Source organism: Desmodus rotundus, chromosome 6 (assembly GCF_022682495.2).
Source record: "Desmodus rotundus isolate HL8 chromosome 6, HLdesRot8A.1, whole genome shotgun sequence".
NCBI lineage: Eukaryota > Metazoa > Chordata > Mammalia > Chiroptera > Phyllostomidae > Desmodus > Desmodus rotundus.
Genome location: NC_071392.1, coordinates 157,580,744 through 157,607,839, shown reverse-complemented (window position 1 = coordinate 157,607,839; position 27,096 = coordinate 157,580,744). Strand labels below are relative to the sequence as shown.

Below are 27,096 nucleotides of genomic sequence, written 5' to 3'. Positions count from 1 at the left end.
ATCTAGTCCCCTCTCTGGGTCTCGTGTCTCCACCCAGGTACCCCTGATGCAGCCAAGCAAGGCATCCCTCCTCAACGTGTGAGGAGCGGCAGGTGGCAGGCTCGCCTCTGCCACCCTCCGGGGCTGGGGACGGGCTCACAGGGGAGAGGCCAGCAGTGTCCCTACCGGAAGGACCACAGAACTAACAGCTTTTCTAAATCAAGTCCACTTTATTGGAAACTTTTCACATGCCACAAATTCACATGAAAATACCCATTCAAGATGTGGTTTGAACACAAAACTCAGGAGCAGGCATCGCCAGATGGACAAGGTCTGTCGTCACAAGGCAGGTGACACACATCTTGTCATTTAGTACCCGGTCGCACACACGAACCGTGAGACCCCCAGAGACTAACCCCGCCCCACTAGAAACATGCTGGGCTCAGCTGTTTCCGTCAGAGTTGGCGGGGGGCGAGGGGCCACAGCCAGGGAGGCAGCTAGTGTGCCAGGCGTCACACACGCACCTGCAGGAACCCACACACACCCGCCACAGGTGAGCACAGCAGCCTCGCCTCCCCGAACCCGCCCTTCCAGGCCCTGGCCTCGGTTCCGTGACTGAGCGTGGCCGAGGAGCAGCCTGAGGTCACCACGTCCCCAGGCCCCCGGTCAAAAGTGCGGTGTGAAGCACCCTGCCCCCATGGTAGTGACACGGAGCCCCACCCTGCAGTGCGGGGGGAAGAACTTCAGAATGCGGGGTCACCCATTCGGTCGGCCTGTGTGAGACCACACTTGTTTTTCTATTCCTGTAGCTAAGTGCTCAGTGTGCCCAGTAGACCCTGGACATTTCCAACTAGAACCCTGCGTCCCCAGTGCAAATGGGACCGGTGACCACCACAGGGGCACCCTGGCCTCTCCCGCACAATCCTGCCCCTTTCCTGGCAGTGCGGGGAGGGGCTCGAGCAAGCCCACAGGCCTCCCGGTGCCCACCTCCCACCCACAGCTCCTTCATTCGGGTTTTACAGCTGAAACCGCTGGGACCCACTGCCAACGGCCACACGTCAGCATCCTCACCAATGATTTCTCGTTCTTTTCTTAAAAAGTCTGAGCGATTTTCAAATCCTAAAGGAGCAAATAACGCGGCAAAAAAAGGCAGCAGGAGGTTGCCGCTGCCCCGGTGCCACTGAGGCCTGGGACGTCCACTGGGCAGGGGCCTCCTTGGCACGGACCAGAGGGCCGCGGGCACAAGCGGACTGCGTGCTCCACTCTCAGACCCTCCTGAGGCCCCGTTCCCCCACTCCACTTTTCCAGCCCAGGCCTCCACGCTCTGTCCCTGCAGCCTAGGGAGTGTGGCCCTCAGTGTCCAGCCCTGCAGAGCTGCCCCTGCCCCCGCCCCCCCAGCCAGGGTATTCACAGACCTGGCCAGAGAGAGCGCCCTCCCACCACACACGTGGGCCGCCCTTGGAGGCCTGGAGGGAAGGGGCTCGGAGCCCAAGTCTGCTCAGTGTGTGGAAGGGCAGCCGAGAGGAAGGGAGAAAAGTCTCCATCGAATGAAAGAGTGGAGTGTTCCCACTAGGCCTCCTTGGCTTGGAGCAGAGGTAAGTGCCCAGGGAAATGAGCAAAGCCACAGAGGGCAGGAAGGGGCCTGCGGCCTCTGCATCTCTCCCTGGGAACACCTGCAGGCTGGGGCCAAGGGCAGGAGGGTGGCCGTGGGGAGGGCAGGGGTCTCTCTTTTAACACAGGGATAAATGCTGACCTCTCCTTCCTCATCCCCTCTCCCTCACACCACACACAAACGAGTGTGCACAAGTGCACTCAATCACACGCAGAGCTGAGCACAGGTGTGTGCAGACACACGCACGCGCCAGTGCTGACCAGGCCCCTCTCAGCAGGCAGCATATGGTCCGCCGCCTAACAGCCTGGCTCTGCCGACTAGGGACCATTATGGTGGGTTCTCTTCCCAGCGTAGATGCTGCAGAATATAAATTGCAATTAACACTGGTGCCAAAATGGCACTTAGAGAGAATAAGCACATTATTAACATCTGGTGGATCCTGTCTCGGGTGCAGGCGCGGCGGAACGTCTTGCTCTCAGTAAAAGGATGGCTGCGGGGGACACTGAGCACAGGTCTCCTGCTTCCCGACGCAGCCCACGCCCCTCCCAGCTGTTCGTTGGCATAAATGACGCTACCAGGTAGAAGTGCACGCTCACCCGGGCAGCCCATCAGGCAAGAGCTCAAACCACAGCCTCTGGATTACTTCCCGGGGGACTCTGGATGAAAAGAGAGGACACTCAGAGCCACCTGGGGCCGAGGGTGGGGACGGCCTGGCCCCTGGGGGTCCGAGAGACGCCCACATCCCACCCTTCCTCATCACCCTCACCTGGTGGTCTCCAGGTGCCACCTGAGAGAAAAGCCCAGACATTGGGGAGTGCGGTGCTCCTGCCTCTCAGACCCCCATCTACAGCTGCAAGGCCCCACACAGGGACGTGAGCCCTGCCTCTCAGGGCCCAGGAGAGCCTGTCCTGCAGCCTTCGAGGCCAGGAAGGGACAGGACTGGGCTGCGGGGTCAGGCCCACGAATGTGAAGGCTGCAGATCTGAGTGTGGCTGCTGGGGGGCACTCACCTGGAGACAGAGAGCCCCCAGCTGCAGCCCAGGATGGGGGGGGGCACCCTGCACTCAGAAGATGGCAGGAAAACCGGGGGACAGGGCGAAGCGCTCGCCCGGCTGCACCTGCGTAAACACGCCGTCCACTTGGTCAGGGCAGTGCCAAGCCAGAGCTGCTGGTAGCCGGCTGGACAGGCTGCTCTTAGGAAGCAGAACACTGGCAGCCTGCACCCCCGGGGCGAGGGTTGCAGAACAGGGTGCCCTTCTCAACCTCAGGGAAGGGCATGCAAGTGATGCCAAGGGGCCAGGTCCCTGGTGCTTTAACAACACATCAACTGCAGGATTAGCTACATGGAATGGGGCCACCGTCACCATGGAAACAGAGTAGGAAGATGGAGGGTCGAGGACCAGCAGGGCAGCAGGACGTGAGCAGGGCCTTGTGGGTTCTACATCCCCAGCCCAGAGGGAGAGGGCGGCGTGAGCCAGGCCCAGCGTGGGGAGCCACCCAGCGATGCCCAGTGTGGGAGGGCCTTGAGGCTGAGAAGGCAGGGGCTGTGGCTGGGCAAGCGGGGAGACCCTGGGCCCTGGAGCGGCTCTGCAGGGTTTCTAAAGTGCTGAGTGAGCTGCCCGAAACAGGGCAGCCAGTCACTGCTCCGGCCTTGAACACCCTCTCACGGCCCCGTCATGCAGCCGCACATCTGCTTCCCCAGAAACACAGACCCTCGCAGGGAGCTGAGGCCGCGGGGGAGCCCCTCTCCCTGGGCGCTGCCCAGCAATCCCAGCCCCAGGGGCCCCTGCCAAGCACTGACGTCAGCTGGTGGGAAACACTGGAGACACAGCTGGGTGAACCCGTGTCTCACCGGGAAGGAGAGCCCCACATCTGCAGCCACGAGACTTGCGAGCTCCTCACTGCAGCACCGCGGACTGGAGGGGGCCGCGTATCTCACAGGGGAGCGTGCCCACCCACACGCACAGCCACCCCCAGCCCTGGGCCTCAGGCCACCCTCCACGCAGCCCGGTGGCAGGTGGCCAGGGACACATGAGCAAATGGACACTCTTGGGGGTTGAAGTGAGGGGCAGCACGGGCCACACGGCGCTCTGGGGACCTGGCCAGAGCCCCAGGGAGCCAAGGCATCACGGTCTGCAACTCAGTTCAAAAACCCCTGCAGCCAGGCCTGAGAGAGGCTGACGCCAGCTCGCCCTGCCTGCCCTCCTCACACAATCGCCACCCACAGTTCGCTGAGCGAGGGGTCCTCACCAGGGAAAGCAAGAGGAAGCATCAGAAGCCCCAGGGGGCCGGGTGGGGGCCAGGTGGCTAGGGAGAGGCCTCCTTTCCTCTTGTAACCCACCCAGGGGTCCCGGTCTCTGGCAGGCAAGCCGGAGCTCTGCGGACAGGCGGTGGGCATCAGAGGTGGCCCAGGCAGGGGGCGGGGGGCTCGGCCCAGAAGGGGCTCCGCCTGGTGCTGGCCATCCCCTCACCACCACAGGTTTGGCGGCTCCTCGGCCACTCTGCTTTTAAACAAGGTGATCTCGTCCAGGTGCACCATGGGGACGTCCCGGATGACATCAGTCAGGCCCTCGTGGAGCAGGGGGAAGATGACGACGTTCAGCGCAGGCCGCTCAGCCTGGAAACTGAAGCACAGGAAGCCGTTAGCGGGCCCCAAGGCCACCTGCCCGACCTGCGGGCGCCGTGCACCTGCCAGACCCCTCGCCCACGGCCCATGCAGAGGTGCACCGGGCCCTTCCCACTGGGGCTGGAGAAGAGGCCCCAAGGCAGAGAGAGGGAGCCCGCCTGTGGGGGTGCCGTCACGCTGCTGTCTGGGCCCCCACTGAGCGCCAGGCCAGGGAGTGCAAGCAGAATGGGTCAGAATAGCCCCTGTGTTCCTGAGCACTGGCGGGGGGGGCGGGCTTGGGGGTTGGGGGCAGCACCCCAGGAGCTGCAGAACCAAGGCCAGCACCCACAGTGGGTCGGAGAGAAGGGACAGGACTAAACCCCACAGGCAGCCCTGGAAGGGTGTGGACTCCCAAGTCAGGTGAGGCAGCCAGTCTGCCAGGGGAGGAGACCAAGGCAGTTGCTGGGAGTCAGGAGCCACCGTCTGCACATGTGACGAGCGGCTGCCAGATCGACTCCCCGCTGCTGCGCCCACAGGCCCGCTGTGCTGTGGACGAAGAGCACAAGCAGACGTAGACAGCCTCCACAGGAACTCGGCCAGGCCGAGTGCTGTGCTAGGCGGTGACAGACGAGCTGCTCCGTGCCCCTCCCTGAGACCCCACGCAGCCGCCAGTGACCCCTTCCTACCTGAGGAAGCAGTGCTTGGGGAGGAGACGCCCAGGCCCCTGTCCATCAGCCAGTCACCAGTGGAGTGGGGCCCCTCCCTCCCTGTCAGACTGGGACTGGCCCTCGTGCAGCAGCCTGGACACAAAGCAAAGTGCCACGGGAGCTCAAGGAGAAAGGAGACGCGGTCCACCCCAAGGGACAAGACAAGACACCCAGAGCGCAGAGTGACTCTAGTCACAGGGAAACCATCTGTCCCTCGGGTCTGGGCCGGCAAGAAGGCAGGGACATGCCGCAGGATAGGGAACCTGGGCACTTGCCAAAAGTAAAGTGCGTCCCTACCCAGGGCCTGCGTAAGGGGAGGAGGAGACCTGGTCCTCTGTCGCCCCCCGCAGCCCTTCCCCCACGGCCCCAGCGCTGGATTAACGACTCCGGTCGAGTAGATGCCAGGAAAGCACTCATAAAACTTGATGTTTGGGCCATAAAGATGCTGAGGAAACGCCTCCCGTTCTGTGCACGGTGCTTTTCTTGTTCTGCCCTCGTTTTGCTCGAGGGCAGCGCTGTCTGTGACCGTGAGCCCCGCAGGCCAGTCCTTGCCTGCACACCCACTGTGCCACTGCCTTGACTGGAGACAAAACAGTCTCAGATGTGGGGTGTGCGTGCAAAGGCGCCTCACCTGCCTGCCTGCCTGCCTGCCTCCCGCCCGCCCTCCCACCCAGGGCTGCAACAAGCTGTCAGTTTGCTAAAGGGGATGGATTTCTCAGCAAAAGCCAGGAATGCAGCGGCTGCGGGCCCCTCCTCCACACAGCCCCAGCGGCTCGGGGTGGCGGCGGCAGCAGCTGTCCAGGTGCAGGAGCCTGTGCAGAAGGGCGGTGGCAGGAGGGGGCTCCTCCAGAACGAAACCCACGGCCCTCTGAGGGTCTCGCCTCAGTCCCCATGGGCCTGGCCTGGACTGAGACAACCCTCCAGGAGCACGCCCCCGTCCCCTTTCTCTGTGAAGTCCCTCCCTGGCCCCCCGGGAGCCCACCACACTGTCGGCTGGACCCACACCGTCCCCACGGAGGGGTGGGCCTTGCCCGGAGGAAAGCCTGCACTAAGTGAGGAAGACGGCAAATGCAGAGAAAGAAATCCCTCGCTTCCCAGGGCAGGGTCGAGGTGAGTTCTTGGCCGGGCGGGGGTGTGCTCGACCCATGTGCTCCGTGTAGCTCGTGTACCCTGCATACATGTCATAACGTTCTCTCGTATGACTCAACGTAGTTTGGGGTTTAAGTAAATAGATCCAATGAAATAAAACGCAACTCCTTCCGGCCACCCTGGTCTAGAAGCCGGGCTGGGCTGGTTACTGCAGGCAGGACAGCTCGCCTCAAGACCTTTCCCCTGCCCGGGGCTAATCAATCACATCTCCAACAGCCTCTGGCCTGGAGGACAAAGGCCAGGCCTGTGAGACGACAGATCCCTCCCACTGAGAAGCCCTGTGGCACTCCCCAGGCCCAGCTCTGCCCTTGGCTGGGGCAGGACTTGCACTGGGTGGGAGCCCTGGCCTCCCTGGAACTGTTCCCACTGGGCTGTCCCCTCAGGACCACAGAGGCAGAATCCACAGGGACTGGGCAAAGAGCCTACACACAGGGGCTGATGTCTGATTCTGAAAGCCAGCACCCGAGAGCTCACTGCCTGGCTCCCAGGAGAGGCAGCGAGAGGGGACAGCGAGGGGCAAGAGGAGACCCTGAGGAGCAGCTCCCCCAGGGTCGTGCAGTGGGTGGGAAGAAAGGCCGACCCCTCGAGGAGGGTCCGAGGGCATCGCAGGGGCTTTCAAAGAGAGAGTCTGAGACTCATCGAACTCACTCCACCATGCACAGTGGTGGGAGGGCAGCCGCAATGGAGGGCCCTGAAAGGCTCGGCCCCTGAGGCCTGCTCCGAGAGTCCCAGGGAGCAGGAAAGACTCTTCTACCTAAGAAACACCTGCTGGGTTTGCGTCTTCACCTGGGAAACTAGAAACAAAATCGAAGTTGACAACTTCTCCCCACCAAATAAAGGCCTTACACAACAGCCACAGTAATAAGATACTTTATAAAAGTCACTTGCACTACAACAACTACATTCAAGAAGCACCGAGGCAGACAGTGGCCAAGGATCAGCCACCCTGGAGCTGACGAGGAACATCCACCAAAGGCGCACGGAACCCACACTGCCTGCAGAGGCAGCGCCCACCAGGGCTCACCCAGACCCCAGTTCTGCCTGACAAACCGGCCTCGAGACCAAGGAGGGCAATGGGCTGCTCCTGTCCCCGCACAGAGGACGGAGCCGGAAGGACCCAGGGTTGAAATGCTCACTCTGGGCTGGCTGCTGTCAGCCTGCTGTAGTGTCTCCCAGGAACAAGAACACAAAGCCGAGGGCCCTGGCCATGGGAACCGGTGGCCTGAGTTGGAGGCTACAGCACGGAGAGGCCCATCGACAGCCTGCCTTCCCAAGGACTGGAATGCAGGGGAGTCGGCTTGGGGTCCACGGGGCTTCGTCCCTTCCCCTTCTAACAGACGCCCCTGTGCCTCTCCAGGGTGACAGCACAGGTTTCGTGAATCCCCTAGGACCATACGTGCACTGAAGGAAAGAAACACTTGCACCCTGCTGTTGCTTCTAAACACACCTGGCTTTTCCACAAGACTCTCCCTCCAAGGACGTCAGCGTGGCCTCGTCGCTCACCGGCTGCATGCCATCCCACCGCCTAGAGCCCTCCCCATTGCTTCCCCAGCCCCCTCCTGACGGGCGTTGGGGGTGTTCTCAACCCTTCTCGAAAGCCCGGCCTGTCTCGAACTCGCCTTACAACTGGGGAAGCAGCCACCTGAGCCCAGCACTTCGAGAGCTGGGGGCCCAGACCCAGGTCCACTGCCGGACCTGCAAAGGCCCCGGCAACACGAAGCAATTATCGCCCTGGCTAGGTGGCTCAGTGGACTGAACGCCAGCCTGCGAACCCAAAGGTCGACAGCTCAGTTCCCATTCAGGGCACATGCCCGGGTTGTGGGCCAGGGTACAAGAGGCAACCAATGTTTCTCTCTCACGTCGATGTTTCCTTTCCCCTCCCTTCCTCCCTCCCATCCCCTCTCTCTAAAAGAGGATGTCAATGACCCAGCTGACACCTTCTCCAGCAGGAGAGCTGCAGACGGGACACCGGCCCTGCTGGCTGAGTCACAGGGAAAGAGAGGCAGGTGAGCGGGCAGGTGAGTGAGGGAACAGTCAGGCACCGGGCACTGCTCCAGTTCAGTAACTCGGAGCTCGAGGCAGGGAAAGGGTGAGAAAAGAGGGGCATCAGAAGATGCGAGGGGGAAGTCTGGTCTTTAGCGCTTCGAGCTCTCCACCTGGTGGCCCAATGGCTAGAGGGGACAAACCCAAGTGCTGGGGTTGAGTGCAGGTTACCGTGAGCCACGGTGCCACCTGCTGGGGACTCGCAGAAAAGCAGCGGGGACCCCAAGGCACAGAGTGGCAGAAAGGCCAGCCCATCCTGTCTAGGCAGATGTTCCCCTGGAGCCACACTGCCTCCTGGCGGGGAAAGACCCATGGGGGGGGCTGCCCCACAGTGGAGGCCTCCAGGAAGACATCCGCGCAGATGTGCACAAAGAGGCCTGGACTGCCAGCAGACCCAGGTGTGGACGCAGCCCTGCTGAACACAGGGTCCTGCAGCCCGTGAGCCTCGTTCAGCAGGTAGGGGTCAGGGGACAGCCCCACACGGCACCCAGCACAGCCCCCTGGAGGGTGTGGGTGCCCTTCCCCCCTCATCCATCCAGTGCTGGGGTCCTGGCTGCACTGTCATCTCACGGAGCCTCACTACCCCATCTGCACACGGGGCTACTGGAACACCCCTCTCAGGGCTTTTTCCAGGCAGTACATGGTGCCCTCACAGATGGGGCACTGAGGGCAGGGGAGTAAGCAGGCCCCGGAACCTGGGTTTGCTGCAGGAGCACACATGAGGGCCACAGAACTGGACCGAGGCGTGCTCACTGCCACACCCCCAACCGGAGAAAGCCCCCTCAACGGGCAGAGGGCAGGCAGAGGGGGGAGCACTGGGCGGAGCAGCCGCACTCCCTGCCTGCGCCCTGGTTCCTGAAGCCCACGTGCTGGGAGCTGTCCAGCCTGTACCGAAGCCAGCCCTCTGACCACTGAGCACCCAGCAGTCAGCCATGCCGGCCACAGAAGCTGCCATGACCCTGCACAATGGGTACCAAACGGCACTTAAAAAGATGGTCTGGAGCTTTATTTATCGACACAAGGAATCCACGATGAGCGTTAAATCAGAAAAATCAGACGGGACTGTGTAAGAGCTCCACCCTGGCCTTCGGCCACAGGGACCGCCAGCTGCTAGGGCCGCGGGGGGGCCTTCACTTAAAAATGGCTTGATGAGCCCTGGCTGCTATAGCTCAGTGAATTGAGCGTGGCCTGCAAACCAAAGGGTTGTCGGTTCGATTCCCAGTCAGGGCACATGCCTGGGTTGCAGGCCAGGTCCCCAGTGGGAGCCACATGAGAGGCAACCACACATTGATATTTCTCTCTCTTTCTCCCTCCCTTCCCCTCTCTCTAAAAACAAACAAACAAACAAATAAATAAAAGAGTTGTTTAAAAAAAAATAATTGTTCTTTAAAAAAAAATGGCTTGATACAGAGTCTGCATTTTTAGAAACATTGTAAACACATACTAGTTTTACAGCCAGGGCAGAGAAAACCTCATTGAGGGTTTCTCTGGGGAAACCCACTGGCAAACCACAAGGACACAGCCCATCCCGCAGCCCCTGTGGTTCTGGAGACCCAGCTGACGGCTCATCTCGGATTTTGGGAACGGCCGGGTCTCCACACTGTCACCTCCCCCACCAGTGGCGACAGAAAGCGGGAGGAGGAGGCAGCGACCCCCTTGGCCATGCCACAATGGGGGCGCCCACCATCCACCCTCCCTTGGGCATCGCGGCACCTCCTCAGGAGAGGTATCCGGGTGCCGCCGCCCACCCTGCTCAGGTCAAGTTCTCTCCAGGAAGCCCTCCCCCTGGCCCACACTCCAGTTCTGGGGGCTCCCCTCAGCCCCCACTCCGACTCCAGGATGGACACCCTCACTGGGCAGCTGGGCCCGGCTGTGCAGGACAGCAGGCAAGAGGGCACCCACCTGCCACACAGTCCCCCGTGGAGAGCAGGAGGGGAACCCAGCCCCCAGAGAAGACAGTTGTTCTTAAATCCACCACCTTTACCCACCACCATCCAAGGAGCCCCTGCTACCAAATCTGAACACAGGGCAGAGATGCAAAAAATTTGGAAGGCAAAGGTCTTTGTGTCACTTCCTAGGAAGAGAAAGTGGATAGAGGCTCCCAGGGGCTGGGGAGCAGGCGGGGGTGGGTGCTTTGTGGGGCAGGGTCTCAGTCCAAGAAGATGAGAACGTGCTGCAGTGGACGGTGGGAGGACGAGCTGCAGTGGACGGTGGCGACGCTGCACAACAGCGCGTGGGCTTAAATGCCGCTGTCCTGGACCCTTCAGACCAGTAAAGTAACTTTGTTCAGCACATCTTACCACCATGAAGAGCGAGGGCTGTACGCACTGATACAGGGGGATTCCAAGACATCTCACTAAGTGAAAAAGCAACGCACACCTGAGAAGCATGGAGGAGATGGTCCTGTGTGTGCTCCTCTGTGCAAAAGCCACACAGAAAGAAAGGGTGTCAGAGCCTGTGAGGCCAGGGAGGCCAGGGAGACCGGGGAGTCTGGGGCGGGGGCTGGGACGGCGGAGGGCGAGGGGCAGACTTCCCCCAGCACCCCTCCTACAGGGCTGACTTCGCACACCCAAACACAAAGGACTGAACCAAACAGGATGGGGGTGGACACAGAACAGTGGTGCCTAGGAACAAACGACCCTGGCCGCATTAGGGATGAGTGGCGTGGCCACACTGGTGGAGGCGGGGAGCAAGGAGCAACCCTGAGAACCTGGGAGCGTGGTACTCTGCCTGGAGGCGGGGAGGCTGCGACAAAGAGCAAGCTCGAGTATTACCCTGCTCCCAGAGCTGGGTCAGCAGCTCTGAAACAGCCTCAGGTGTCCAATAGGACTGTGTGGACACCAGGGCCAGGCTGCACGCAGCTGGGGGGAAGCGTTACGAGACAGGAAGGGCAGGCTGCGAGGAAGCTGGGAGGCTGGGCTGGAATCAGAGGTGTCAGTATGAGCTCATTTCCCACATAAATGCAGACGGATGACATGGAGGCAAACACCGGTGTGTGTGGGGGGGTACATCAGCCAATTTCCTGCTCTGTCCACGAGGGGGCCTGGAGGCGATGATGCCTCCAGGAGCAGCGAGCACACCTAACACCCCATCTTGACTTCTAAATACTCCTCCCCCACACAAAGAACCAGTGTTAATCCCAGGGCTGGGGTAGGAGAAATACCTCGTGGTGACAGGAAGTAGGAAGGTGCTCAGAAAGGACAGGCAGGTTGGAAGGGCACGGGACCCAGGGTGCAAGCCCACGGCCACACCTGGGACAGCCCGAGCACCGGCATGAGCCGTGAGAGAGAAGGGAGGCGTCCACGAGGCCACGTCCCACAAGGAAATAGTCCAGGGAACACATAAGTAGAGGGGGAAAGGGGACGGGTCTGTCCCCCAGCAAAGGCCCCGTTAACCCACACAGAGAAATGACAGAAACAGCAAAGCGTCCCTAGGCAGATGCCAGAGCAGCACTGTGACCGGGCCCCAGGGGGATGCTGGGGTTGGTGGGCCCGGTCCGATGAGGAATGGGGCATCTGAGGACTCTTGAGTGGCCTCACCACACATGTTCGTCCATCAGAAAAGGAGCGACTGTGATTTCACGTTAGAGACACCTGGCAGACATGACCTTACCCACCAGCGACAAGACCTGAGGATACGTATATCCCTGACATGCTGCAGTGAGACAGACGCAGAGTCACCTCTGTGGTCTTCTGACCAAAAAACATCAGGCACAGCCGCACTGACTGACATTCCACCAAACACCGGTGCTCTGTGATGTCAGGGTCATGAGAGACCAGGAAAGACCAGGGACGGTCACGGACTGGAGACGAAGGAAATGTGACCACTGAGACCGAAGAGGGCCCTGCACGGAATCCTAGAACAGGAGGACTGTGGGGAAACTGAGCCAATCCAGAGGTCCAAGGCTGACTACCCACAATGCATTGTTCCCCCATTCTCGAGACTGCACTGTGGGAACCAGGAGGTGACGTCTCGGGCCGCTGGAAGATGAGGAATACTTCGGCCACTGTGGGTGAGGGGTTTCGACTGTAGAAATTCAACCCCGTGGCAGAGAGAACTCAAGGAGAGGAGGCCCTGCAGCGGACAGAAACCACCCTTTGCCCGGTGGTCTTTAACTCCAGGAAAGAGCTGTGGGGCACTTGAGGGAGCCTGGGGGAGGAACGGCACTCAGGACCCCACAGGGATGGGATGGTTGCTGGCGGAGGCCTCCTGGCACCAGAGGCTCTGCCTGGCCCCGCCCACTCACCTTCGGAGGAGGGTCTGCTGCAGGCTCTTGCAGGTGGCCAGGGACTCGCCCGTGAACATGTGGCACACGACGACATGCAGGCAGCGGGCCATGAAGGCCAGCACAGCCTCAGGCTGCAGGGTGCCGCTGCGGGAGACCAGGCACAGGCGCTGCAGCGCAGAGCACTGGCTCAGCGCCTGGAAGAACTGGGCGTTGGCGCTAAAGTAGGGCTGCTCCAGCCTGCGGGGAGAGAGGGCGTGTGAGTCTCACACGGTGGGCAGGGCCTCTGGGTCTTGGGCCCTGAGCATAGCAGGGACCCAGCCCTCCCTAGCCAGCAGCCAGGCCCCGACACCCAGCACCAGACAGCGCTGGCCAGGCGGCAAACCCCACTGTAGGGACACTGCCGCAGGCCACAGTGATACTGTTCTCTTCCCTCCACGTTCTCTGTTCCCCAAGGCCGGTCAACAAATCCATGCAGCACCTCCCCTGCCTGCCCAAGGCCCCGGCACTGTGCAAATCACTCCTGGCAGAAAGTCTGTGTCAGACCCGGGACTATGTCTCTCCTGGCCATGGCCCTGCCCACAATGCAGACACCCCCGATCCCCAGGTAAGCCCTCCATCTGCATGGCACACCCACAAGGAGCCCCACAAAGCCTGTCTCTCAGCACAAGCTGAGGGGGCCAGGCTGGCAACACCCTGGCACACCCCTGCAAGGTCTGCAGCGGTGAGCTCTCATCATGAAAGGAGAGGCTTCCAGTGTGGGCAGGAAATGCCTGCACCACCCCAAGAAGAAGCCGACCTGCCCTGGGGACAGGAAGTCCCTGTCCAGGCCCCCCAAATCCCCAGGGGGAGGGAGAGCCCAAGTTCTCTGAACGCAGCCACACACAGAGATCCCAACCCAACCAGGACACAGGTAAGGAAGGAGCAGTCCCCGAACCCCCACAGGAGCTGCACAGGCCTGGCACTGGTCTCCGCTGGCCCACCACCCAGGCACACTGATGGGCCACACGGCAGGGAAGGGGTTCCAAAATCGCGTCTGCGGGAACAGGTCATCGGAACAGTGGCCCAACAGGCGCCCCCGCACCAGCGCCCTCTATTCTGAGCCCTGCTGTCTGGGAGCTACTGGGCTCGGATGGGGTTTTAATACAACGTAAGTAGTTCTAGCAAGCTCCTGACGCCATGGCTGTGGGAGAAACGCGGGTGCTTCTTGGGTGACTATGAGAAGCCAAGTGTCGCCTCCTGCCTACAGCCCCAGGTGTGCAGGAGGGGAGCCCCCAGCAGGGCCGCCCGGGCAGCCACAGCTGGCAACAGGACATCCCCCATGGAGCATGAGCCTGTCCCTGGGCCCCCTGAATGAGCTGCACCCGAAAGAGCTGGGACTGAGCCCTGAGCACAGCACAGCACAGCACAAGCCGCAGGCTCACCTGGCAGAGAGAAAGGAAGCGCCCTCGCTCTACAGGGCCGGGGCAGTGAGCAAGTGGACATGCTATTTGGTTCTGTTAAAAACAACTTCTGAAACAACCTACAGGGAGCGCCTCCTTGCCCCCAGGAGAAGGCAGGCCCACGAGAAGGGACAGGCCTGCACCTCCGTCACTAGGTGGCGATGCAGGTCTGTGCTACCTAGGAGACCTCACTCCAACCTCCTGGGTTCCAAACCAGCTAGGCAGACGTGTGCTGTGTACAAACACATTTTAAAATGTGTTTTCAACTACCCAGCCACGTCCAGATCCTCCCACCCCAAAGGAAGCCACCTGTCACAGGTGCTCAGGTGGGCAAGCCTGCGGGAGTGCCCCGTCCATTCCCACTGTCTGACAGGCGGGGCTGCATGTCCACCCTACCTGTCCCCTCAGTGGACTGGCAGAAGGGACCTGGAGTGATCTTCAGGGTCTGTGGTGAGCGCAGAGGATAAGGAAAAGGTGTCCCCCATGACTGACTCCGCCTAGGGGGGCCTGCAGCCCGTCTCCCTACCAGCTCTGCCCCAGCCTCCCAACCAGGAAGGATCTGGACACGCACCCCACTCCCGGAGGGGTGACTCGGTTTCCCTGAGGCTCTGTGGGCACAGGCAGGGCTCGGGCTGCACCCCCTCCTCTGCCCACCCCGCTCTTGGCCCGCCCAGCAGCACCCAGGCCTCTAGAGTGGTCTTGGGACAGCCCTGGGGCCTGGCTCCGAACGTCTCTCTCGCATCCGCCCAGATGCCTCCCTGATTCCAGGTCACGGGCAGCCTAGGGTGACTCAGGGCAATGCTCCTCCCTTCCTGCTCCACAAGGCAGGGCTTCATCAGTCTGAGGAAGGACAGTGTCCTTCTCTGTCCAACTTATAACCCTGTGGCTGCCGAGGCAAGCCACAGATCTACAGCCAGAGAGGCCCCAGCACAGTGGCGAGACCCCGCACCACCTCCCCACAGGAGCAGCCCTGGCTGCACGGAGGCAGCTCCCAGCTCAGGCTAGCTACAAAAAGCTCAAACCCATGGTCCTCCCTGGTGGGGACAGCAGTGGCAGCAGACGGCTTGGGATCCCAAGGGCCGCCACCTCAGGAACACCCCCCGGAAAGTGCAAGAGTTGCCTGTGCGCACCGGCCTCTGCTGAGTGCAGAACACCCCCCACCCCCCGGGGCTGCGGCTCCTGCCCACACTGCAGGTAGCACCTGCTCCCTTCACTCCAGCCTCCCCGAAGAAGGCAGGGATCCAGAGTGAGGGGGCCATTGGCCGCATTTAGGAAAAACCAGAGTTTGTTCTGAACAGGCAGTACTCAGCCCCGATCAGACGTGGTTCCCAGCAGCCGGCGTGCACAGAGAGGCCATTATGAGCTGTGGTCGGGTTCTTAGGCGGCCCACAAAAGCCGTCTATCCCAGTCCAGCACGCCTCCCCAGCCATGTAACTCAGGCCGCACACACGGCCCCGCCCCTGGGGAAGACCTGGACCACGAGAATCCCATCCCAAGCCAGGGAAGCCACTCGGCAACCACTAAATGCGCTGCACTACCCCACTCAATACCCACCAACCAGTTGTGTCACCCAGGCAAGTTCATTAACTCTCTGGGCCTCACCTTCCTCATCTGCAAAATGGCTCAATAACGGCTACCCTCATGGGGTTGCTGAAAAGGTGTCACCACCTGTATGCACAGGAGAAGCACCATCACGACCTTGATGGTTCAACCCAACAGCAGCTGCCACTACCGCCTCCTTCTGTAGCTTCTGGAACACCTGCCCTCTCCACCCACCTCCTCCCTCCCTATGGCTACAGCTCGGTCACCTGTGCTGGTTCGTCTTCCTCCTCCTCCTGACCAGTTCCTGTCCCCCGTCTGTGGTCTCTCCAGTCCCACGTGCTGGCTGGCAGCCGGCTCCCCCACGGGGTCCAGAGTGTCTCGAGCTCACATGGGCACATGCATACCCACCCCACACGGCCTCCCTGGCCCACCCTCACCACCCCCTCACCCCAAACATCTGATCAATCAGCAAATTCTCTGGAAAGTCAAAATCCGGCCATTTCTGCCACCCTGCCTTTCGCCCCATCTCCGTCTGCCCCTGCAGCCCCCTCCCCTGGCCCCCTGGTTTTCTTCAACAGCCTAGTAACCTGCCCTTCCCCCTGGAAGCACAGCCAGCATCACAGGCCCCTGCTGCGCCTGGAAGACCGGCTCGCCAGCCTCCCACCCTGTGCTAACTCAGCTCCATCCAGAACTTCCTGTGCTTAATGACGTTCCTTCCGCACGCGCTCTGTCCGACACCTGGCCACTCACAATGTGGTTACTGAGCACCTGAAACATGGCCAATGTCGCTGAAGAATTGAGGGGCTGGATTTCGTGTCACTTGAATTCGTTTACAGGTAGGTTGCCCTGTGGCTTGTGGACACTGCCAGCTGGTGTGCTGTGACCAAACGGTCTGGAGCATGCTCTCCCCTGGTTCTGCTTTGCTAACTCAACTCCTCGAAGCCCTCGCTCAGCTCTCGCCTCCTTCACAGAATCTGCCTCGACTGCCGGCCCCGCACGTGCCGCCCTCTCCCCACGCCACCTGCACCCCGGCGCCGTCAGCCTCTGCCATGCTGCGCACTTTCAGTTCCTACACTCAGTGCTCAGCTGTTTTCCCCATGAAAACGCAAGCCCCACAAGGGTCGCTATTTTGTTCAGTGTCCCAGGTCCTGGAACAGCACCTGCCGTGACAGGCGCTTGCACGTTTGAGGGGATGAGGAACTAGGCCGCGCATCACGGGTGCCGCACCCTACCCCACACGCCCTCTCAGGAGGAGCTCCTTTAGCCCTAAGTCCCACCTCACAGATGAAGGAGCCGGGCACACGCAGCCCCAGGATGACCCAGGCTATCTGACCCCAGGACCCTGCCATAGCTCCTGTCCCATGGGACCTTCCTCCACCCAGGTCCCTCTGGAGGGTGAGAGGCCCGGGGACGCTGGACCAGCTTGGAGGCCACCCCCGTGCCCCACTGCACCGGGCAAAGCAGCTCTGAAGAGCCCTGGTGCATGCCCAGCACCACAAGCCCAGCTCTGCAGCCCAGGAGAGCTGGGGCCTCGGCGCTCTGCCGTCCCCCGGGGAGGGGGGGGGGGGGCTCTGTAGGCAGCAGGCACTATAAACGCTCTGGATGCGAGGCAAGCATGGGGAGCAAGATGGCGGCTTTTGTTACCCAGGGCACATTGATCCAACGTGGCAGGAAAACACTGGGGCTCCCTCGACCTGCTCCGCCCTTCGGAAGGCCAGGGCTGGATGTGCTGGGCTTGCCGGGGGCTCGGGGGTGGGGGGTGCAGCCCAGCAGAGGAGCTCTGGGAGGCTCCAGCCCAGATCTGGCTTGCTTCCTGTCATGGGAAATCTTCTAAGTGGGGGAGAGGTCTGCAAAGGATATGCTGGTCTCCATTTCCCATGCCTCAAGGGCTAAGGTCAAGTTCTGGAGCTAGACTGCCCCAAGCAAATCCTGAATCTCAGCTCCTGCCTCAGGCTGCCTCTGCCTCATCAAAGGGCCAACGTCATGGGGCTCAAGTCAGACAGTGCCTGAAAGCCCTTGGCTCTGGCCCAGAGCACAAAGCAAGCACTGACCGTTCCTTGTGGGGACAGTATCACATCCCCATGGCCTTCTGCCTACAGCCTCTCATAGACACCAGCTAACTGATCCAAGACCCACCACCGCTTGTCCCCAGCCCCAAGCCCTCGCAGAGCCCAGGTCTGCTGCCACCACCCCGTTATGGGAAGTTGCTGGGAAATAATGCAATTTCCCAAGACCAGATCTACCAAGATTTTCAACTACGTCTCAAGGTAACAAAGGCTTACCCTTTCAACGCCAGGCCCTCATGAGAACACCCGCCAGTCCACAGCGTGACTCAGGGGGGCCCCGGCGTGACAGTGGCCCCACGGTAAGGGCCTGGGGTGGGTTCTCTGAGGCTGCAGGCTGTGCCCCTCTCACTTTGGATCAGCCCTGCCACCTGCCCCAGAGGGGACTGCCATCACCTCTCAGCAGAGTGTGGTCCCCCACCTCTGAGCCCCCCTCTCCATCTCCTCTGTCCTCATTCCAGGTGGGAGGCAAAGGGGCCTTCCCCAACTGGAGGCCGGACCCGCTCCTGGTGCCAGGGTGGGTGGGAGACTCCATCCACAGTGGCACAGCCACTCTGAAAGCCCATCACGAGGACGAGGCAGGTGCTCAGCATCACAGCTCCCGCACACCTGCCCGGCTCCCTGACCCTGCCGACTGCAGCGACCCGAGGCCCCGCACTGCCCAGAGTCCCTGCTCAGGCTCCGACCCCAGACTCTCGGCTCCTGGAGGGCAGGTCTGCGTCCGGCTCATATGGGCAGGTGCCCGGCAGGCCTGCCAATGCTTGCCAATGAAGGGCCCTGCTCTCTCCCTCTGCCGCCTCCAGGCCCCAGAGAGCCAGTCGAGGCCGCAGAGGAGCTGCCAGGCCCTCACCTGAGGTCCTTCAGCCGCCTGCAGTGCTTCAGCATGTCCGAGAGGGCGGACATGTAGACCACCTTCCCCATCATGCCCAGGTTGGCCAGCGAGAGGGACTGCAGCTGCTGGCACTGCAGGCCGATGCTGACCAGTCCAGAGCCCGTCAGGATGCTGGGCAGCTGCGCCAGTGTCAGGTGCCTCAGGAAGGCCAGCTGGCCGATGGCGGCCACCTCCGAGTCCCCAACATTCTGCGCCCGGCTGCAGGGCGGGAGGGAGTTGCGGATGGCAGGCTCGTTGCGTGGCATGGCAGAGGAGAAGTTGGACCCGATCAGCTCGAGGCGTTCCAGAAAGGGCAGGTTCTTCAGCAGAGACCAGAACACAGAGGACGGCTGGGGGCCTGCCTGCCCTGAGAAGGGGCTGGGACACGTCTGCACGCCAATACGGACCTTCTTGCCAAAGCCGCAGGGCACAGCGTGCATGGCGGGCTGGGCGGGCTTGCAGTCGGCCCACGGCGCAGAGTCGGCCACGGAGCAGACCGGCAGGGACAGGGAGCGCAGGTGGCACAGCCGGGCCAGCAGCTGGCACAGGTGCCTGCCCGGGCCCTCGGAGCTGTGGTGGTGGGCAGCCGAGAGGTTGAGGTGCCGCAGGTTGCAGCAAGCCGCCACCAGTGTCTCCAAAATGCTGCTGTCAATGTCGTCCTCCGCCTTGCGCAGCAGGGAATCCGGGGACAGGCAGTGGACGCAGCCGCTGAGGTTCAGGCTTGCCAGGCTGCGGAGGTCCTTGCCACCGTTGATGACACGCTGGAGCAGATGGCCACCGGACAGGGTGCACCGGCTGAAGCTGAAATAAAAGGGATTGTTGAACTTCATGTGCTGGAGAAGGGACGAGCCGTTGAGCCAGGACTTGGGCAGCTGCAGGGCGTCCAGCGCGACGTTGCGGGCCATGGAGTCCAGCAGGTTCTTGGTGGCCCCGCTCTCGGCAAAGCTGCCGGGCACAGAGATGAGGAAGGCGTGCAGGTTCTCAGGTGTGCGGTCGCTGAGCACAGCCAGGTAGAGCCGCACCACCTCCTGGTTGATGTAGCCGGGCGCCAGGCGGGCGTAGAAGACCCGCAGGCTCTGGTAATGCGGCACGTTGCTCTGGCCCACCATGAGCTGGCCCGAGAGGATGGCGCCCTCGCGCGTGCGGTCCAGGATCTCGAAGTAGAGCAGCAGCTTCTCGAGGCTGGTGCAGCAGGGCACCACACCGTACGAGGGCGTGAACAGCGTCTGCTTGAGCTCTCGCACGCGGCTCAGCGTGGCCTTGCACTCACCGCTCAGCTGGCTGGCGTCAAAGCCGGGGCTCACGTCGATGGCCAGGGAGCGCAGGTGCTGCAGGGCCGACAGCATCTTGGAGAGACGCAGGGAGGTCAGGTGGCAGCCGGAGAGGTTCACCTTCACCAGGCTGCGGCAGCGGGCCACATGCTCGACGGTGGAGCCTGACAGCCAGTAGCAGCCAGCCATGTTGAGCTGCTGGATCTCCCGGCCGATCTCCTTTACCAGCTGCTTCACCTTGTCCTCACTTGCCTGCAGGACAGGACAGGGTGGGGACAGGAAGGGGAGGGGCTGAAGACACCCAGGTGCCACCCTCACCGTCACCCCTCAAGTCACCCTCACCCCAGACCATCAGGGCCCACAAGGACCTGCAAAGGCCCCACCCTCTGGCAGAGGGGACACTCCGGGGAGAGCTGGCGCCTCCTCTTCCTCCCCACACACTTACCTCCAAGCAACAGTCAAGAGTCCCCAGCGGCGGGGACGTAAAACGGTGCAGCTGCGGTAGGAAGGGTGGCGGTTCCCCAAAAACTGCACACAGAGTCACCAGCAGTGGTGACCCCACAATCCCGCCCCGGGGTGCACACCCACGGAAACCGAAAGCCGGACTCAGACATGCACTCGCACACCCGTGCTCATAGCGGCATCCTCCACAATGGTCCAAAGGGTGGGGGCAACCCAAGTGTCCACCCACAGAAGAATAAAGAACAAATGAGGTCCACCCATACAACTATTCAGTCATAGAAAGGAATAGAGTTCTAACCCTGGCCGGGCAGCTCAATTGGTTAGAGTATCATCCCGAGGTCGCAGGTTCAATCCCCTGTCAGGGCACATACAAGAATCAACCAATGCATACATAAATAAGTGGAACAACAAATCAACACTTCTCTCTCACTCTCTCAAATCAATAAATCAAAATTTGTATTTATTTTTTAAAGATTTTATTTATTTATTTTTAGACAGAGAGGAAGGGAGGGAGAACGAGAGGGAGAGAAATATCAATGTTTGGTTGCCTCTTGCTCGAGCTGGCCTGCAACCCAGGCATGTGCCCTTGTGTGGGAATCGAACCGGCAACCTTTCAGTTTGCAGGCCAGGGCTCAATCCACTGAGCCACACCAGCCAGGTCACAAGGATTTTTTCAATAGAATACAAAGAGCATAAATTCAAAAGTTTAGCAAAATGGGGACACCTGTACTTCACCAAAATTACAGAATGATGCTCTGCCAAATTCAATGTTAAGAAAATGAAACGGCAAGCCCCAGACTATGAGAGAACACACTCGTAATGCGTGCGTCTGACAAAGGGTTCGCATCCAGAACACATGCAGAACCCTTGTAACTCTCTGAGAGGAAGAGAGACAGCGGTAAACGGGCAAAGGCCCTGCATGACCCCTTCTGAAAAGCTCTACGGATGGCCCACACAGCTGATGGAGACATAATCAATCGACAAGAGCCTTGGTCAGAGAAACGCAAGTGAACACCACAGGGAGATACCATGTCCCGCCCAGCAGAACGGCTAAAGCTTAAAAAACTGACACCACCGAGAGCTGACGAGGACTCAGAACGAGCAGACAGCAGGCACCCTGCTGGTGGGATGTCAGAGGTGCCTCCCCTCCCCACACCTGTCACGGAGCCGGCTGTAGAGCTAAGGCGCCCTCTTAGCCCAAGGCCCTGCAGAACAACGTCCACGGTACCTGCACCCTCCCCCCAGGTGCCACGCTCCCTGTACTTTTCAGCCCCCAGTTTTTGTCACACAGGTGTCTTGGAGGCTGTCCCAGTCAGGAGTCTGAGCAACTGCCACCTGTCATGAGCTGCACGGCACCCCTCTGCACCTCAGCTGTGCCCCAGGCCACACCCATGTCCACGCCTCACCTCGTAGTCCTTCTGCAGCAGCACGGTGTGGGTGAGGCTCTTGTCCAGGCAGAGCTCCGCGAGCTTCCGGCAGGTGCGCCGGACATTCACTACCAGGTCTGTGCTGGGGATGTGGCTCAGGATGTGCAGGAGGATCTCGTCAGAGAAGCCCAGCAGGTGGGCACTGGCCGCCACCTCGGCCGCTGCAGGGGGTGCATCGCCATCATTGGACATGTCCTGAAAATAGGGGGGCACCAAATTCCCATGGGATCCCCAAGGGCAGCCTTCAGCCCGGTCTCCCCAGCCAGGGAGAGTTCATTTTACCAGAAGCCTCAACGGCAGAGCACGAGCCCAGGACACTCTAGGAGCCTGTCGCGGCCCACACACCAGGACCTCTCCTCACAAGCAAGAGACTCGAAATGCAATTGCACGTTTTTTGTTTTTTTTTTAACTTCAAAGTGATTTTTCCTGCTAAAGACTTTGGTCAAGCCTGGCGTGTTTCGGATTCAACTTAGGGCCACTGGCCAAGGTTCTTCGCTGGGGACACCTGCTGCCTTCCCACTCTGCCCCAAATGTCAAGCTGTACTGTAACCCTTGGGGAGGAGAATTCTATCAAGAAACAACAATAAGCCCTGGCTGGTGTGGCTCAGTGGACTGAGTGCCGGCCTGCGATCCAAGGGTTGCCAGTTCGATTCCCACTCAGGGCACGTGCCTGGGTTGCAGGCCAGGTTCCCCAGTGAGGGACGCATGAGAGGCAAACACGCAGATGTTTCTCTCCCTCTCTTTCTCCTTCTCTTCCCCTCTCCCTAAAAATAAATAAATAAAATCTTTTCCAAAAAATCTTTAAACAAAAAGAAAAGAAACAACAATACTTGGGGACAGAAACAGGGCCCCTCACAGGGCTGGTGTGACGGGTAAATGCGTCACTGCGCACAACCCTCAGAGCCGTGTGGGATGGGGACAGCCCTGTCACTGTTGGCCAGTAACACCAGAGGGCCCGCCGCTGCGAGCGAAACTGTGAAGCCCTCACAAACAAGAAACAGCGCCAACTAGACCGGCAGCATTTCTGAACGTTAAGATCAGTAATAAATCACAGGCCCGCTCCACTTACCTCCACCTGTCACACACCTGGTTAGAAACTCGGGTCGGAACCTCCGACCCGATGCCCACACACTTCTTTGTGCTTCTGCAGGTACCTTTCGCGCTACTGGTCAATGCCTTTTTGAGGCGCGCAACCAGGAGAGAGGGGCCCCACCTAGGTCAGTGTGACAAGAAATCCCCAAGTCAAGGCCAAGGGAATTTGGATGCTTTAAGGGGAGCACACAGTGGAAGGAGTCTGTGTCTCCCCAACACCTCCCCAGAGGGACCCTCCTGCCTCTAATAAAACATCAGAGGGGGCACCTCTCCGACCACACCCAGGAGAGGGCCCGAATCCTCTCTACTGCCGGTTCCAGCGACTCTGCCAACAAAACCCTCCTCCAGCCTGCGTTTTCTGCACATATTTCCATGGATGGAAGCACTGACGCTTGGAAAGCCCTGCGGCCGCTGTGGAAACCATGAAGTCTGGGGAGGAAGACTGCACGCTTGTCTGCACCCCAAGGCAGGCACTGTGGGGTTCCACCCTGTCCTCACAGGCCCTGCCCCTGCCAAGCCCTTGCCAGGCCAGGAAAGGGTTTCTGGGAATCAGTCCAGCCTGCTCAGCAGCACCTTCTTTTCTTCCTGGAGGCAGCAGCCTCCTCACTAGGCCTGCCCTCACTCCCTCCTTCCACTGGACCCGCCCTTGGTCCCACCTCCTGCCCCCACTGCTCACAGGGGCAGGAGGCGGCCCTCAGACCCAAGGCCACAGCTGCCCTGGCTGGCCGGCTTCTGGGTCCAATGTTTTGGGCCATAAGTGAGTTTTCTTAGAAATTTCCCAGACCCGATCACCTGAGATCTCACCCAGGCACCTGTTAAAAATCAGATTCCCAGACCCAGCCCTAGACCTAACGACTCCATCTCCAGCGAGAGGCTCGACTGGGGACAACCTTCAGCAGGCAAGCTGGCAAATAGGGCTCCGGCACCTAGGGGACCTAGGGACCAGGCGGGGGGCCTGAGGTGGACCCTTCCCGATCCCCAAGCTGCAGATTTACCAAAGAACACCACCACAGAGTGATGAGAACATAGGGCAAAACACTAGAAAATTCCAAATCGCATAATTTCCAGTTATACTAATAAATTTCTCTTAAAACCTCCTAGAAATTACAAGAATTAAAAAAAAAAAAAAAAGGAACTGAGTCACAGTTCCCTCCATCCAGTCTCAGCACATCCCAGAGATGACCTCTGGCCCACACCGTGCCCCCTAACGCTGGGCCAGCCTGAAGAACGAGGAGCCACTCTGGGAACAGGTCTCCTCGCTCCCCTCGGTCGTGGAACTTCAGCCCAAATGCTCCCTCCTCAGCGAAGCCCTCCAGGTATCCCCCAGACACACTTCACCACCACCCCTGCCCCTCCCCACCTCGTCTGCGCCCCGTCCCCTCCTCCCAGTCCAGACCCCAGTGTCCTGAGATGACTGTAATGGTTTGCTTGCGCATTTATCCCCTCGCTAGGTGGGGGGGGGCTCCTGAACAGGGATCTCTCTCTCTCTCTTTTTTTTTTTTTTTAGATGTTATTGATTTATCTATAGATAGAGAGAGGGGAAGGGAAGGGAAGGAGAAAGAGGGGGAGAGGAACATCAACGTGTGGTTGTGATTCACGCACCCCCTACTGGGGACCTGGCCTGCAACTCAGGCATGTGCCCTGACTGGGAATCAAACTGGCAACCCTTTGGTTCGCAGGCCCGTGCTCAATCCACTGAGGGCAGGGCAGGGATCATTTTTTAACACCCGAGAGAAAGAGGCACTGAACCAGGCGAGTCAACGAACCACCTGCTTCAGAATCCTTTGAAGTGCTATCAGAGATGGAGCTCTGCTCCTCAGAAACCCTGGGAGGAATCCTGGGCATGGAGCTTTACAACCAGCAATGACCGCCCTGGCTGGCGTGGCTCAGGGGGTTGGGCATCATCCTGCAAACCAAAAGGTTGCAGGTTTGATTCCTGGGCACAAGCCTGGGTTGCGGCCCTGGTCCCCAGCTGGGGGCGTGCAAGAGGCCACCAGTCAATGTTTCTCCCTAACATCAGTGTTTCTCTCCCTTTTTCCCTCCCTTCCCCTCTCTCTAAAAATAAATCAGCAAAAATAATTTAAAAAATAATAACAAAATCAGCAATAATTGGCCCTAGCTGGGCAGCTCAGGTGGTCAGAGCATTGTCCCCACAGGCCAAGGTTGCAGGCTAGATCCCCGGTCAGGGCACATGCAAGAAGCAGCCAATGAATACGTACATAGATGACAGCAAATTGCTGTTTCTCTCTCTCAATAATAATAATAATAACAATAATAATAATACCAGCAGTGACTTTCAAAATCAGAACACACCATTCTGGAATCAGATTATGAGGATGGGTACACAACCCTGTGACTATATATATATATTTTTTTTTTTTTAAGCTAATTTCCTTTTTTTCCTTTAATCCTCACCCAAGAATGTGTTTATTGGTTTTAGAGAGAAAGGGAAAGAGAGCGACAAACATCGACGTGAGAGAGAAACATCAATCAGTCGCCTCTCACACGCCCACCGACCAGGGATTGAACCTGCAGCCCAAGGCAGGTGCCCTGACAGGGGATGCAACTCACAACTTTTTGGTGTACGGGAGGACACTCCAAACAACTGAGCCACCAGCCAGGGTATGAATACGTTTTTTAAAGCCACTGAGTTGTACGCTTTAAAAATGGGGTGTTACGTCCTGGCTGGGGTGGCGCAGTGGATTGAGCACTCCACTGCCAAGCAAAGGGTCGCCAGTTTGATTCCCAGTCAGGGCGCATGCCTGGGTTGCGGCCAAGTCCCCAGTAGGGGGCGAGTGAGAGGCAACCACACAGTGATGTTTCTCTCTCTTCCTCCCTTCCCCTCTAAAAATAAATAAAATATATATATTTTTTAAATTATAACACCCAAGAAAAAGGGACCTTGATCTCCACTTCCACGGTGGAACGAAACTCCTCTCTCTCCTCTCACCCACAATGCAACAGGAGGCCTCACTGAGCAGGTCCCCGACCTGTGCTTCAAGGAACAGGGAAGAGGAGGCCTTTGTGCCAGGACCCCACAAGACCAAGGTACCAGACGGCAGACACTCCCCCCGCAGTACGTCCTCAAGAACACACCACTAACCAGATCTGCTACCACAGCCAGGCTATCCTAGGGCTCCGCCTCAGGGAGCTGCAGTTTCCCTGCCCTTCCATCCTCCGCCAGTCTGCGGCGGGCCCCACACCCGCCCCCTCAATCGGGGAGCCGCGGGAGCCGCTTCTGAGCGGAGTTCACTTCAAAGTTAGGGGAGCTGTCAGCTACTCCCGCCTACCTTCCACATACCCCAGCCCCATCCTCTCCTGTCCCCCATGCCTAGGCAAAGCCCTAAGTCAGGAAGTGTGCTCCCAGTCCAGTCGCGCATGACTGGATATAAACACAGGTGCACGTAAAGGTAGGCGGGGAGCAACAGAAGGGAAGACACTAGTCCGGGTCCAGATTCCCCATATCCTGGTCTGCGGAGAAAATACCTTGCAATACTTTTACAGTCGGTGGGTTGTCCATTGGACCCAGATTTGTGGAGCGTTGGAGAAGGAATTCTGGGTAACTCCTAAGTCCCCCAGCTGAAATGGCTTTCCCTTTCTACCCGCCAAGTCACACAAGTAGGCCCAAAGGAAAGTGGGCTAGACTTAATACTGAGCACTCAAGAGACTAAGGATGGGATGAGAGGCGGTAGGGGGTAGGGGAGAATCCGTGGGGGCACGGGGAAAGTGCCTGTGAGGCCTGCAGGAGCCTGGAAACGGGGCGGGGAGGCGGGGAAGAACTCTGGCGGTCAGGAATGCGGGGCTGGGAAAGGCCTGGACACCCGAACGGGGACAGAGCTTGTGCCTTCGGAGACCAGAGCGAAGGCCTGGAGGGCAGGATGGGGCAAGGCCAGGGTCAGGATGGGAAAGAATGCGCGAGGCCGAGTTCAGGGCGGGGACAGGAAAGACCAAGGCCGGCCGACGGCAGGGTCGGGGTGGAAAGGACCAAGCGGGGCCGGGGTCCGACAGGAAGGACGGAACAGAATGAAAAGGATGCAGAGGAACCGGAGCCGGGGTGGGAAAGACCGAGCGGGGCCGACGCCGCCGGGCAGGGACTAGATCGGAGAGAGGCGCCCGCCGTACCTCTCCGGAGCTGGCCATGTCGAGGTGGGACCGAACCGCGGCGGCGGCGGGAGCCGCAGCCCCAGGGCCTCAAGCCTAGCGGACCAGAGATGCTCAAAGCAGGAGCGTCCGCGGCTCCACAGAGACCCCGGCAGGGGGCGGGGCATCCAATCACTTCCGGCGCCCTCTTACGCACTTCCGCTAGCCCGCCGGCTTGCCCTGAGCGGCCGCCATGTTGGGTGCGGCGCTGCCGACCTGGCTCGGCTAAGGCTTGGAGTGCGGGTTGGAGGGCCCCAGGGGGTCCACCCATCTCCTGACTTTCATGACTTTAAATAGCCACGCGTGGCTCGTGCCCTGTGGGAAAGTGCAGCGAAAGTGAAGTCTCATGAAGGCAGGCACAATGTTTCCATGTTACTGCCGTACCCCCAACCCCTAGCGCTGTGTGTCTGCTCAGAATACAAGCTGAATGATGAATGCCTGAGTGAAGGCGGGCACCAGCCCCTGGC

The 27,096-nt window shown here is 60.0% G+C and overlaps 1 protein-coding gene across 4 annotated transcripts; it reads right to left on the bottom strand.

The window, feature by feature from the left end:
• Positions 1–189: 189 nt before the first annotated feature.
• FBXL18 (F-box and leucine rich repeat protein 18) lies at positions 190–26,769 on the bottom strand. Of its 4 annotated transcripts, none has more exons than XM_024577036.4 (6): positions 26,612–26,746; positions 22,467–22,610; positions 21,377–21,592; positions 18,217–19,760; positions 12,341–12,559; positions 190–4,214 (listed from the first exon to the last, which is right to left on the bottom strand). In XM_024577036.4, the coding sequence occupies exons 3-6, from the start codon at positions 21,587–21,589 to the stop codon at positions 4,058–4,060; spliced, it is 2,133 nt and encodes a 710-aa protein (XP_024432804.2). In that variant the 5' UTR covers positions 21,590–21,592; positions 22,467–22,610; positions 26,612–26,746; the 3' UTR covers positions 190–4,057. The 4 variants fall into 4 exon arrangements, with proteins under 4 accessions (XP_024432804.2, XP_045041015.2, XP_024432803.2 ...); XM_045185080.3 differs by having other exon boundaries at positions 22,484–22,610; XM_024577035.3 differs by lacking the exon at positions 22,467–22,610 and having other exon boundaries at positions 26,612–26,769.
• Between the last annotated feature and the right edge of the window lie 327 nt (positions 26,770–27,096).

What these genes read in the sequence shown, in the direction of transcription:
- FBXL18 (XM_024577035.3), bottom strand. An exon ending in TGCTGCAGAAGGACTACGAG is followed by an intron (nt 19,761 to 21,376) that starts GTGAGGCGTGGA and finishes CCTGTCCTGCAG; the next exon opens with GCAAGTGAGGACAAGGTGAA. An exon ending in AGGCGGCTGAAGGACCTCAG is followed by an intron (nt 12,560 to 18,216) that starts GTGAGGGCCTGG and finishes CTCTCCCCGCAG; the next exon opens with GCTGGAGCAGCCCTACTTTA.